At 25.1% G+C, this 12,046-nt stretch overlaps 1 protein-coding gene across 14 annotated transcripts in view; it reads right to left on the bottom strand.

The window, feature by feature from the left end:
* Positions 1-12,046, bottom strand: part of LOC122508198 (broad-complex core protein) — a 128,191-nt gene that overhangs the window by 46,201 nt on the left and 69,944 nt on the right. For 5 of the 14 annotated variants that reach the window (XM_043621382.1, XM_043621383.1, XM_043621381.1 and 2 more), the window contains exon 6: positions 1,284-2,239. The exons of the other annotated variants lie outside the window; for them this stretch is intronic. In XM_043621382.1, coding sequence (XP_043477317.1) covers positions 1,566-2,239 — 674 coding nt within the window. In that variant the 3' untranslated portion in view covers positions 1,284-1,565. Of the gene's footprint in view, positions 1-1,283; positions 2,240-12,046 lie in introns of those variants that run through there. 14 annotated transcript variants of the gene reach the window in all.

Genomic DNA, 12,046 nt, shown 5'->3' with positions numbered 1-12,046 from the left:
TTATTTTTGAATAATTATTTCAAAAAACTTGTTAAAATCTCAAATAATTTTAGTCTTAAAATTCTAGAATAATTTAATTTTTGAGTTTTAATTAATTTTAAAGTTGTAAAACTTTGAAAAATAGTTGAATATTTCACAAAAATACAAAATTTTAATTCGAAATTGATTATTAAAAAAAATATTAATTTCTGTCTGTGGAAAAATAAATTATAACCTTTTTTTTGAAACTTGAAAGTAATTGAATTTCCAAAAATAATTCAAAAAAAAATTTTTAAGAATTGAAAATTTTGAAAAATTTCACCATAATTTTATATTTAAAATATTTTATCAATTTACTACCTTTTTTAAATAAAATTAGCAATTTTAAAAATAATAGAATTTAAAAATTTCCTAATTTAAATTTTTGTTGAAAAAACTAAAAAATAAATTTTCGGAGAAATTACAAATAATTGCAGAAATTCAATTATTTAAAAAAAAATAAAATTCTTCTTATAAAATTCAACTATGTTCAATATTCTTATAATATAAAATAATGATTTTATCTATCGCTCATATTTAATTATTATAAAACATGAAGAAATCGATCACTCCGAGTCTTCGACTCGGAGCAATCGATATCTTCATGTTTTACAACAAAAATACTTTTATAAGTTGTTTAATTTAAAAAAAGATTTGAATTTGAAATTTTTGAATGTCTTAATTCCTGTGGAAAATTCTGTTCCAAAAATAAGATTAAAAATAGGAATTGTTCAAATATTTTTCTTCTTTTTCTAAAACAAAATAATAATTTTGTTGAAAAAATTGTGATTCATGAACAAAAATATTGCAAAATAAATAAATTTTCTATTTCTTAATTACAATTGTTTAACAATTTTCTAATTTTTCTTAGAAGTAAAGAACAAAAATCTGCATAATTTCAATTTGACAAAACATAATATTTAACAAAATTTTAGTCTTTTAATGAAAAGAATTGAAAAATTTTCTGATGATTTCTATTTGTCATTACAATTTTGAATTAATTATAAAATAAAAATAATTATAACATTAATTATTAATAATAATAAAGTGCATGTTCCAGTAATCTGTTCGCAGTTTGAAGTTAGTTGTTGTTTGTTTGTTTGCTTCTTAACTGTTTTCTAATTTTTCTTTTCAAATATTTTCAATTTTAAAATTAATGTTTTAAAAATCATCGAATTGTTGCAAAGAATTTTATCCAAAAATTTGATAATAATAGAATTCCTTCAATGAATTTTATTATTCATGAAAATAACTGAATTCTCGCGAAGAATTTTATTAAGATTAATGTTAGCATTATTTTTTTGGTTTTCGTTTTTAAAAACGTTGCGCACTGCCTAATATCCGAGGTCTGCTTATCATGTAGCATTATTCGAAATTTTAAACTCGAAAGAAGTGAATGATTCAGAAAAATAAGAAAAATGAGTTTTAAAAGAGATAAAAAGAAATGAAAACAATGATTGAAAAGTACTCTCATTTTGAACAAAAAAAATCAGTGAATTGACTAATTGGTTAAGCTTTTCTCGCATGTGTGTTGTTCTTATGGCACATTAATAGATTTCCATTTGTCCCTCCTGGTCCTTTCTCTCCTTCTTGGCATGATACTGACTCTTGTGGCTGACCAAACTGTTCCTCGATTTGTAACTTCTGCCACACTGATCGCAGGACAATGCCTGGGGCACGTAAAAGTGTGTATCAGCCAGATGTCTCTGTAATGACCAGGCTCTTGAAAAATGTTTTCTGCAATAATTGCAATAGGTCTCTCCACTGGCGGGTCTCGAATTCTTCCCATCATGCTGCTCCGAAGATGATGACGACGATGATCGTCGATTCAATTCCTGCAGTGATTGTGACTTGTCCCTTTGTAGTCGCGCACTGGAATTTTGCGCCGTCTCCAATCTTTCACTAAAATTCTCCAAATCCTCAGCAGACGGATCCAAACTGCCCTCCAATAAACAAGACTCCAAATCATCAACGCACTCAATTTTTGGCGAAAGTGGCTCCGATTTGAGGACAATTTGCATTCGATCGCTAATGTCATCGAGGAGATCAATTATCGGTAGATCTGGATGATGATCCTGATGATTTGGAGCGAATTCACAATTCTGTTGACAAGATGTGGAACTTTGGTTTGAGCTGGTTTGCTGTTGACCTTCCTGCTGGTTCTCACAGGTGGTGATTGTGGCGGACTGCCAACCCCCGTCCTCCTCGGCGACCTCCTGGTCTGCAACCAAAGAGGAGGGGGCTGAGTCCAACCGTGCTCTCGCAATTATATGCTGGCGCGCAATACAAATGCGATTATTTCCGCAGTTAGTAAGCCTAGAACATGCTTCACATTCATTCGTTTATATACTAACACACAGAGGCATTCATTCTCTCTCTCTCTCTCTCTCTCTCTCTCTCTTTCTCTCGATCATAAGATAGCAAATTATACAATCATGTGCCTAATTTCAATATTCTTTATCTTTCCCCTTTGAAAATTTCTCACCCAAGAAGAGCATCTACTTTTGGGAATTGTAAATTCTTTTTTCGATTTTTTTCCACTACTTCTTCTTCCCCCTTTTTACCATTCTCAATCTACTAGTCTAGCTTTCCTCTCTCTCTTTTTTGACCGGTTTCTTTCGACTTGAATTTTGAACCCTGAGATTTATGACCTTTATTTTAATCACGTAAAATGGAATATATTTTCAATTTCTTAATTTTTTTTTCCTCGATGACAAAGAAAGAAAAAAATTGTCGTTTGTAGTAAACAAAGAAGGAAAGACATCTTTTCATAAATAAAGGTTTGTCAGTATGTTATGGAAGATTGGGGGACTTAAGAGACACTTTTTCGAAACTCAATAAATTCTAAAAGTAATCAAGATTTTAACTAATTTCAAACGAGTGTTTGTTACCAGAAGGAATAAACTATACATTTTTAGTTTATTAAAGCAGTCTTTTCTAAGCAGTTTTTTCAAAATTATTGTTTACTGAAAAAATTTCGAGTGCTTGCAGAAAGTAAAACGAAAACTAAAATTCTGTTTGCAGAATAAACTACAATTTGCCTAAAAAGTTTTTCAAAATTATTGATTACTGACGAAATTACCAAGTTTTTGCAAGAAAATAAAAAACTACAATTTGCCTCAGTAGTTTTTAAAAATTTATCGTTTTGTAAAAAAATTTCGACTTAATGAAAATTTTGTAAAATAAAATTGAAAGTAATCAAATTTTTTTAAAGAAAAAGAGAATTTTCAAAAAAAAATTGAATTGTCCAAAAATTTTAATTCTATAATTGATGAATAATTAAATTTTATAAAGAGTAAGATTCAAATGTACCTATTTATATATTTGTTTATTATTTGTTTATTTTTTTTAAAAGGTTACATTTTAAACTGTATCAACTAATTTTTTTTAAACAATTACAATTAAAATTTTTATTAAATATTAAATTTTTTCATTATAAAAAATTATTGAAAAATTCCATTATTTAATATTAGAATTTTTCACTCATTCATAATTATAATTATTTATAATCGAATCCTTGAAAATTTCAATTATATAAAAAAAATGATTATAGAATTTCCTTATTTTTAATCGAATTCGTAAGAATTTTAATTATTTAAACAAATGATTAAGGAATTTTATTATTTTTAATAGATTTCTAATTTTTTTTAATAAATTTAATTTTTGAATTCGAATATTATAATTTAAATAATTAAATTTTCCACGAATTCAATTTAAAATAATAGAATTCTATAATTATTTTTAAAGAATTGAAATTTTCAAGAATTCAATTTATAAATAATGGTATTTCTTAAAATAATGTTAGTAATTTTTTTAAATCATTGAAATTTCCAGAAAATTCGAATAAAAATAATAGAACTGCTTAAATGTAGAATTTTTTTTCTTAATTGAAGATTCGAAAAATATTATTTAAAATACAAAAAATAAGCTTTTTAAAATTGTTCGGTTCTATTTTTGAAAGATTATTAAAATTTTATAAACAATTATTTGAAATTTTTTTTAATAATTGAAATTTCCAAAAATACCATTAAAAATAATGGAATTGCCAAATAATCAATAATTAATAATTAATAATTTTTTTTAAATAATCAATAATTCTGAGAATTCGGTTAAAAATAATGGAATTTTTAATAATTTTAATAATTTATTTAAATAATTGCATTGTCCACGAATTTGATTAAATATAATGGAATTCCTGAATAATTTTACTCTAATATCATTGCAGAATTTCAATAATTTTAAATACAATTTTAATCGAATTTTTCGAAAAATGTAATTATTCTTAAAAATTTTATTAAAATTCGTCAAAAGAATTTAATTATTTTAATTTTTTTAAAAATTAATACATTTTAAATTGAATTCCTCGAAAAATGTATAATATTTTTTTTTAATTTTATTCAAATTTCATCGAATGAATTTAATTATTTAAAAATTTGTTAATAAAATTCTTCATAAAATGTTAATTTTAAGAAAAATTCAATTATTCAATTTTGTTTATTTTTTAATTTAAATAATTGAATTCTCGTAGAATTTTCTATGAAAAATTGATTTAAAAATTAATTTCAGTTACAATTTTAGATAATAATTGAATATTTAAAGGAATATAGCGTGAATTTTTAAAAATAATTGAATTTTGAAATTAATTTTTTTGAAAAAGTTTAATTGCGGATTTCTTTTAATATTATTTAAAGCTTTTATTTTCAAATATTTATTTTTCTTGAAGAATTTACGAATGATTGAAATTTCGTAAAATTGAATATTGTAAACAAAAAATGGATTTGAAAATTGTCAAAGAACTTTTTGGAAAATTATTAAAAATTAATAGAGAAATAATCAATTTAAAGAAGAATTGTAGTTAAAAATTCTTGTAAATAATAATTTAATTGTAAATTTAATCTTCAATTATTTTATCACTCGGTCGTCTTTAATTATTATAAAACATGAAGAAATCGATCACTCCGAGTCTTCGACTCGGAGCAATCGATATCTTCATGTTTTATAGAATTATGAAAAATTTAATTTATAGCTTTAAGTAAAACGTTCTCTTATTTGACTCGGATTGATGACTGTTTATATTTTTGTCAGTAATTTTTAATTTTTGATTTGTAAAGTCCGTATTTTTAAATACTTTCACTAGGTTCGAGCCCTGACTACACAGTAAAAAGTAAATCTTAATTTAAGAGCTGCCTTAAATTCAACACTGTCTGCTATAATGTTAAAGGATACGAAAAACGTGCGTAAATTCAACATTGACTGTCTTAAAAATGTTGCATCTTAATTTAAGGCAGCTTTCGTGCCTTAAAATAAGATTTTCTTTTTACTGTGTATAAAGACCTCTTTGATATTATAATTAGAAATAGACCAACAAGATTAGTAAAATACCGAAAACATTAAACGGAAAGGTGTAAAGTACCAAATACCAAAATCCACTTTCGCTTGTACTAACCAGGTGAAACGAGAGAGAAACATGACCGCGTCGATAAATTTTGACCCCGAATGGAAATTGCAAAATGACCTCGACCTTGAAACTAAAGAGCACACCACCAATGGAATTTGGGATGATTAAAACAAATTAGGAGCAGTTAGAGTTGTAACTGACCACGGTATGTGCCCTTGAATGTGAAAATAATCCCTGACCACAGAGTCCTCAGGGGAATGACTGTGGGATGGTCCGGATATCATGCGAGGGTGAAGAAGCACAAGAAGCACAAGAAGAAGAAGTAAGCGATGACGAGATGTGGATATACGTAAAAGGCCTATAACACTCATAAGGATAGGATGTCAATATATAGAGGCTTGAAGCTTTAGGAAACGATGGTTCTTTGAGGGATTTTACCCGGTCGGTTACCCTGGCAACGCACCCCGCTCTAAAACCCCTCGGATGCTGTGCTACAAGAGGGGAGGATACCTAGGATGCGTATTATTCTTAATAACCCCGCTCGCCCGTAGGCACCCGTAGGACTGTATTATGACTGATGTTGACTCTGAGCTTGGAACCTCCTGGCGATCGATAGGCCAACTCGCGAACAGGGAGAATAAAGAATGAAAAAAAGGAAAGAATATGAGTACCTTTCGGATTGGTTATACCTCATCTCTCTCTCTTTAGTCTTAGGCACCAAAAACTTTCCCCGATTGGTAATAGAACTCGAGAAAGTTTCCACTTCTTCAATATAACCCACTCTCCTCTCTATTTTACAACTCAAGATCCAAGATTTTCTTAGGGAGCTTAATAAAGCCCCCTTCTTCTTAGATGAAGATTAGATGATGCTCCTCGAGGCGAAGCACAGGGCACTTCACTATTCGCAATTCCAACTGCCTCGAGGAAATATCAAAAACTTTTCAAACTTACTATTCTGTCAGAGGGGCAAGGAAAAATGGTACTCTTTTCATTTCCCTTAGTTCATCGACTAATTTTTAGATTTCAAGAAGCGATTGTCATTTAAATAGGGGCGCGATTCTTCTGAAAGTGCAATGTCAAGGTTTTAGAAAATTTTTGAAAGCTGAAGCTGAAACTAGCAACCAGTTAATTTTGGATATTAATTTTTAAAGTTAAAAGTTATTGAAATTCAATAACATATAAGAATATTATTATAAAAACTTGCTACTTTGTTACTGTAACTTCTTAAAAAATTATTTTCATTATTACGATTATTCATTTTTAGAATTTTCAACTAAAATTCTTCAATTTTTTTTCTATAAATTTGTTTAAAAGTTCTTTGTGAATTTTCAAAGTATTTTGTTTACAATTTAATTTTACGAAATTTCGATTATTCTGACATTCTTCAATTAAATGTATTGGAAATTAAAAACTTCAAATAATTAAAAAAAAAATTGAGTATGAATTATTGAATAATTAGTATGAATAATTGAAATTATTGAGAAAAATTAATTTTAGAGAATTCTTAATTAAAAGTATAAAAAGTTCAAATTTTCCAAGACTTTAATTTGAAATTCATTTTTAAATCAATATTTATTAGAAAATTCTACGAGAATTCAATTATTTAACTGTAAAAATAAATATTTTATTAAACAATTGAATGTTTCTTAAAATTGAATTTTCATAAAGAATTTTATAAACAAATTTTTAAATAATTGAATTCTCTTGACATATTTTAATAAAATTTTTAAAAATAATAATTGCATTTTTCGAGAAATTTCATGAAAATTGGATTAAAAATAAACAAATAATTTAAATTCTGCCAAGAATTTTATTAAAAGTTTTGAAAATAATTGAATTTCGAAGAAAAATTTTATTATTTATAAAGATAATTGAAATTTTGACGAGGGTTTTTAAAAATTTTTAAACATAATTGGATTTCTACAAAGAATTTTATTTAAAGTATTTAGAAAAAAATAAAATTGTTATGCAAAGAATATCATTAAAATTTTTGAAAATAATTTTATTGTTTAGAGAAATGTAATTAAAAATTTATTGAAAGTAATACTAAAATTCTAATAAATAAATTGTAACAAAGGTAATTAATATAATTAAATTTCTTTGAAATAAATTTTAATATTCAATTATTATCTAAAATTTTAACTGAAATTTATTTCTAAACCAATTTTTATTAGAAAATTCTACGAGAATTCAATTATTTAAATACAAAAATAAATAATTTTTTAAGTAATTGAATGTTTCCCCCCCCCAAAAAAATAATTGAAATTCTATGATGATTCTTATTATTCATAAAAATAATTGAATTATTTCGAAGAAATTTATAAAAAATTTATAAATAGTTGAATTCATGTGAAATATTTATTATTTATGAAAATAATTTAATGTTTGCTTAGAATTTTATCAACATTTTTTGTAAATAATTAAATTCTTCAGAAAAATTTTATTAAAATAGTAGATATTGAAAATCATTGAACTGAGGAAAATTTTTGAAAATATATAAAAATTTACCAAGAATTCTATTAAAATTTTCGTAAGTAATTGAATTTTGAAGAAGAATTTTATTTTTTTAAAGATAATTGAAATTTTGACAAGGATTTTATTAAAATTTTCGTAAGTAATTGAATTTTGAAGAAGAATTTTATTATTTTTTAAAGATAATTGAAATTTTGAGAGCTATTTTATTAAACTTTTCGAAAATAATTGAATTTCTGCGAAGAATTTTATTAAAATTATTTTGAAAAAAATTGAATTGTTGCGCAAAGAATTGCATTAAAAGTTTTGAAAATAATTTTATTCTTTAAAGAAATTTAATTAAAAATGTATTGAAAATAATACTTAAATTGTAACAAAGGTTATTAAAATAATTAAATTTCTTTGATAAATGTTAATCAAATTTTTGAGAATAATAACTTTTTTCGAGCAATTCCATTAAAATTGTATTAAAAATAATTAAAATTCAGCATTGAGTTTTATTATTTATAAAAATAATTGAATCCCTGTAAAAAATATTATTGTTTATGAAAATAATTGAATAATTTGTAAAGAATTGAATTCCTGTGAACTTTTTATTATTTATGAAAAAAATAAAATGTTTGCGTAGAATTTTATTGAAATGGTTTTTAAATAATTGAATTATTTTGGAGAATTTTATTAAAATAGGTAGATATTAAAAATCATTGAATTGAGGAAAGTTTTTGAAAATAATTAAAATTTTGCCAAGAATTTTTGTAAATTTTTAAAAATAATTTTTTTTGTTCAAAGAAGAAATTAAATATGACACGTTTTGTCCATTTTGAATATCGTTTCAACTATATAACAATTTTATGACGTTCGCAAAGAGATCATTTTTTTTAATATAAAATAAATCTATCCTAGAAAGTATACAACTAACGACGAGATATATCAAAATACATTGTTGTCAAAAAAAAGAAGATTGCAGTCGATTTGATAAGTGTGAACATTTTTCTCATCTCTGAATCAGATTTGTTTGTAAAATTTCTCCTCTTTAATGATATAATGGCAGTATTATTTGGTTATCAAATCAGAGATAATCGTATTTAAATTTAATTCAAGATAAATTTCTATAATAAGTGTATGTGCAGAACACGTTTCATAGATTAAAGAAGGTAATTTTTATCATTTAACATAGTATTATTTCATTTTGAGGTTTTTAAGCAATTACTCATTTATTTTTACTAATTAATTCCTGTACTTTACTTTACTTTTAATTCCTGTACTTTGAAGGTGTAGTTAAAATGGTTGTCAGACAGAATGTCCAAAATAAAAGGTCCAAATTTAGAATGTCCAATAGTTATAATGTCCAATGGTAAAAATTTCCAATAGTTAGAATGTCCGAAGATAAAAATGTCCAAAACTTAGAAAGTCCAAAATTTCCAAAAACTCCAAACGACAAAAAGTCCACCACTTTAAAATCCAAAAAGCAAAAAAATCAAAAATCCGAAATAAAAAAGAATGAAAAATTTAAACAAGTATATTTCGTATACATATTGTCTTTTGTTTGATATGAAGTTTCCCTGGTTACAGTAACAGTCGTGTCAAAACATTTTTCGCGTTCGGATCACATCAAAATTTTCGTGCGGTTTTAAGTTGCAAATTTAGTTAAAATGTCTGACATTGAAGGGGAAATCGTTTTAGTAGGAAAATCGCGTTATTTACACGTGGAGGGTTTTTTGTACACAAAACATTCCTCTGGCAAGAACACGAAAATATATTGGCAGTGCAGAAGAAGGAATGATTGTGATGCAAGAGCAACTACGGTCAGTGTTGGGTTCGCCGTCAGGATTGTTTCTGGAGGACATTCTGCATCTCACAAACACGCACAAAAAAAAATTTTTTTTAACTTTGGACAATCCAATTTTTTGGACATTAAGTCCTTTTGACTTTACAACTTTTGGACAATTTGACCTTTGGGCTTTCCGTCCATTGGACCTTCCGGTTTGGACTTTCGGTCTTGGACCTTTTGTTTTGGACAATCTGTAGTGTAATCAGTTAAAATTTTTCGAATTTTGGATTATTTATAAAAAAAAGTTTCTTATTGACTAATAATAAAAATATTTTTTTCGATTTGTCAAAGCGTTTTTTTCAAAAATTTAAATCAATTAAAAGTTTATGAAACTTATTAAAATTTTCTTTTTGCCTTTACCCTTTTTATCATAATTAAAAATTACAAAAATATATATTTTAAAAAAAAATATTATAAATAGCTGCATATTTTTAAAAAAGCAATTTTATTTGAAAAATATGCTCCCCTTTGCTGGATTATTTTCTGCGTGCGCAAAAATTTCGCTTTTATCAACAACGGATGATTAAGTTTTTCAACTCGATTGAACCTAGAACACAATCGATATTTAGAAGGTGCCGCGAGTTTGAAATTGTTAAAGTAGATTTGAATGCCTCGCTGTGAATTGCTGCCAGCTGGTGGCAAAAAGTTGAATTCATTGTCCGAGATTCTATATTTCATTGCGAAATGATTCATAAAAAATTCAAATTTAACACTGTATACTCATTTTCAAATTTATTATTTACAGTTGGGAATGTTAAATCATTCATAATTTCTGCACATTCTCGAAAGAGGATAATGCGCACTTTCAGAGTTTCCCTCAAATTGATCGAATAAACGAAAATTAAAATTTAATTAACGAAAAATTATTCACCTAGATCACACACTATTCTAACTAATATACTGATATTAGTACTAATTAGTAATACTAATTAATAATTGTATAACTAATTAATTTAGTTATAATAATTAAGTGTTACTAATTAATTAACTAATATTAATTAAGAAGAAACTATACTAATTAAAATATTAATTGGCTAATTAATTATTAGTAATACTAATTAGTAGTAATATTACAAGTTAATTAATTACCAATTACTAATTACTAATTACTAATTTAATTAATTCTAATTTAATCCTTTTCTCAATTTAGAATTTTTTTCGTTTATTTTCCTACTTCTGTACTTTGATTTTTTTTTATTAATTTACTATAATTACTGATTAGTGAATAAATTATTCACTTTATATTTCTATTTTCTACCAAATATTTCATGAAACAATTAATTTCTCATAAAAGAATACCAATAAAATAAAAAGGAATTCGAGAAAAAAAACTAGAAAAGAACTAATATATTAGTAAATTATTAATTTCTGATTCTCTAGAAAAACACATAAAATTTTATTGCAGAAATGAAAATCAATCTATAGACGAAATCTTTTTTCGAAACATTGTATTGAAAAACACAACAAAAAAATTTTGATTCCTTATAAAAATTTCTAATTTAATTTCAAAAAATGAAAAAAAAATTATAAACTATACTGTTGTTTATTATTATCGTATTAAAAAACCGAGTTCTTTGTTTGAAGTGCATCTGATAAAAGTTTATCGTGTAAAAAACCTAGATAAAAATCAAATATGCACTGGGCAATGTGCAACAATCTAACAAAGAATTTTTTATTTCTTATTTTTAATAATTTTAATTTGTATAAATTTTCAGCAAGAGCGATAAATCAAATCAGATATTCTATTGATATCTTTCGTATATATTTATTAAAAGAGAGAGAGAGAGAAAAAGCCTACACTATATGTTTATTATCATTTTTTTTACTTGAATTATTCCTTATTAGGCATATATTATCTAAATTGTGAATACGCAAAAAAAAAATGGAAGCTTGATTGGAACCGTGATATAGGAAAAAAAACACAAACACACACACACGTCTTAAATCGACGCTGAACTTTCTTTGGGAGAATGCATAATCAAGTGATGTTTCTCTTCCCCTGTATAATGGGAACTTTCAATCAAGTTAATTAGAGACAAAGAGAAAGGGAAAAGAGAAATCAGTCTCGGGCCTTTAAGAAAAGGGACTAATTTGGCAAAAATTTGTTGTTGATGTGGTGACGCATGTCCATTCTTTCAACAATTATAATTAATGTAGAAAAAAAAATTCTCGTCTTAATGTTAATGTAGAAAAAAAGTCATAAGATTTTTTTTATGTCGAAAATGCAGAAGTTGTGTATTTGACAAATTTATTTGTTTTTTTGTATTTTTATTATTTATTCCTCTTTTTCTACTTTTAGTTTATTTTTTATTTCTTTATTTTTCCTC

The sequence above is a fragment of the Leptopilina heterotoma genome, unplaced genomic scaffold (genome assembly GCF_015476425.1).
Source record: "Leptopilina heterotoma isolate Lh14 unplaced genomic scaffold, ASM1547642v1 Lhet_53, whole genome shotgun sequence".
In the NCBI taxonomy this organism is placed as follows: domain Eukaryota; kingdom Metazoa; phylum Arthropoda; class Insecta; order Hymenoptera; family Figitidae; genus Leptopilina; species Leptopilina heterotoma.
This window is presented reverse-complemented; position numbering and strand designations above follow the sequence as displayed.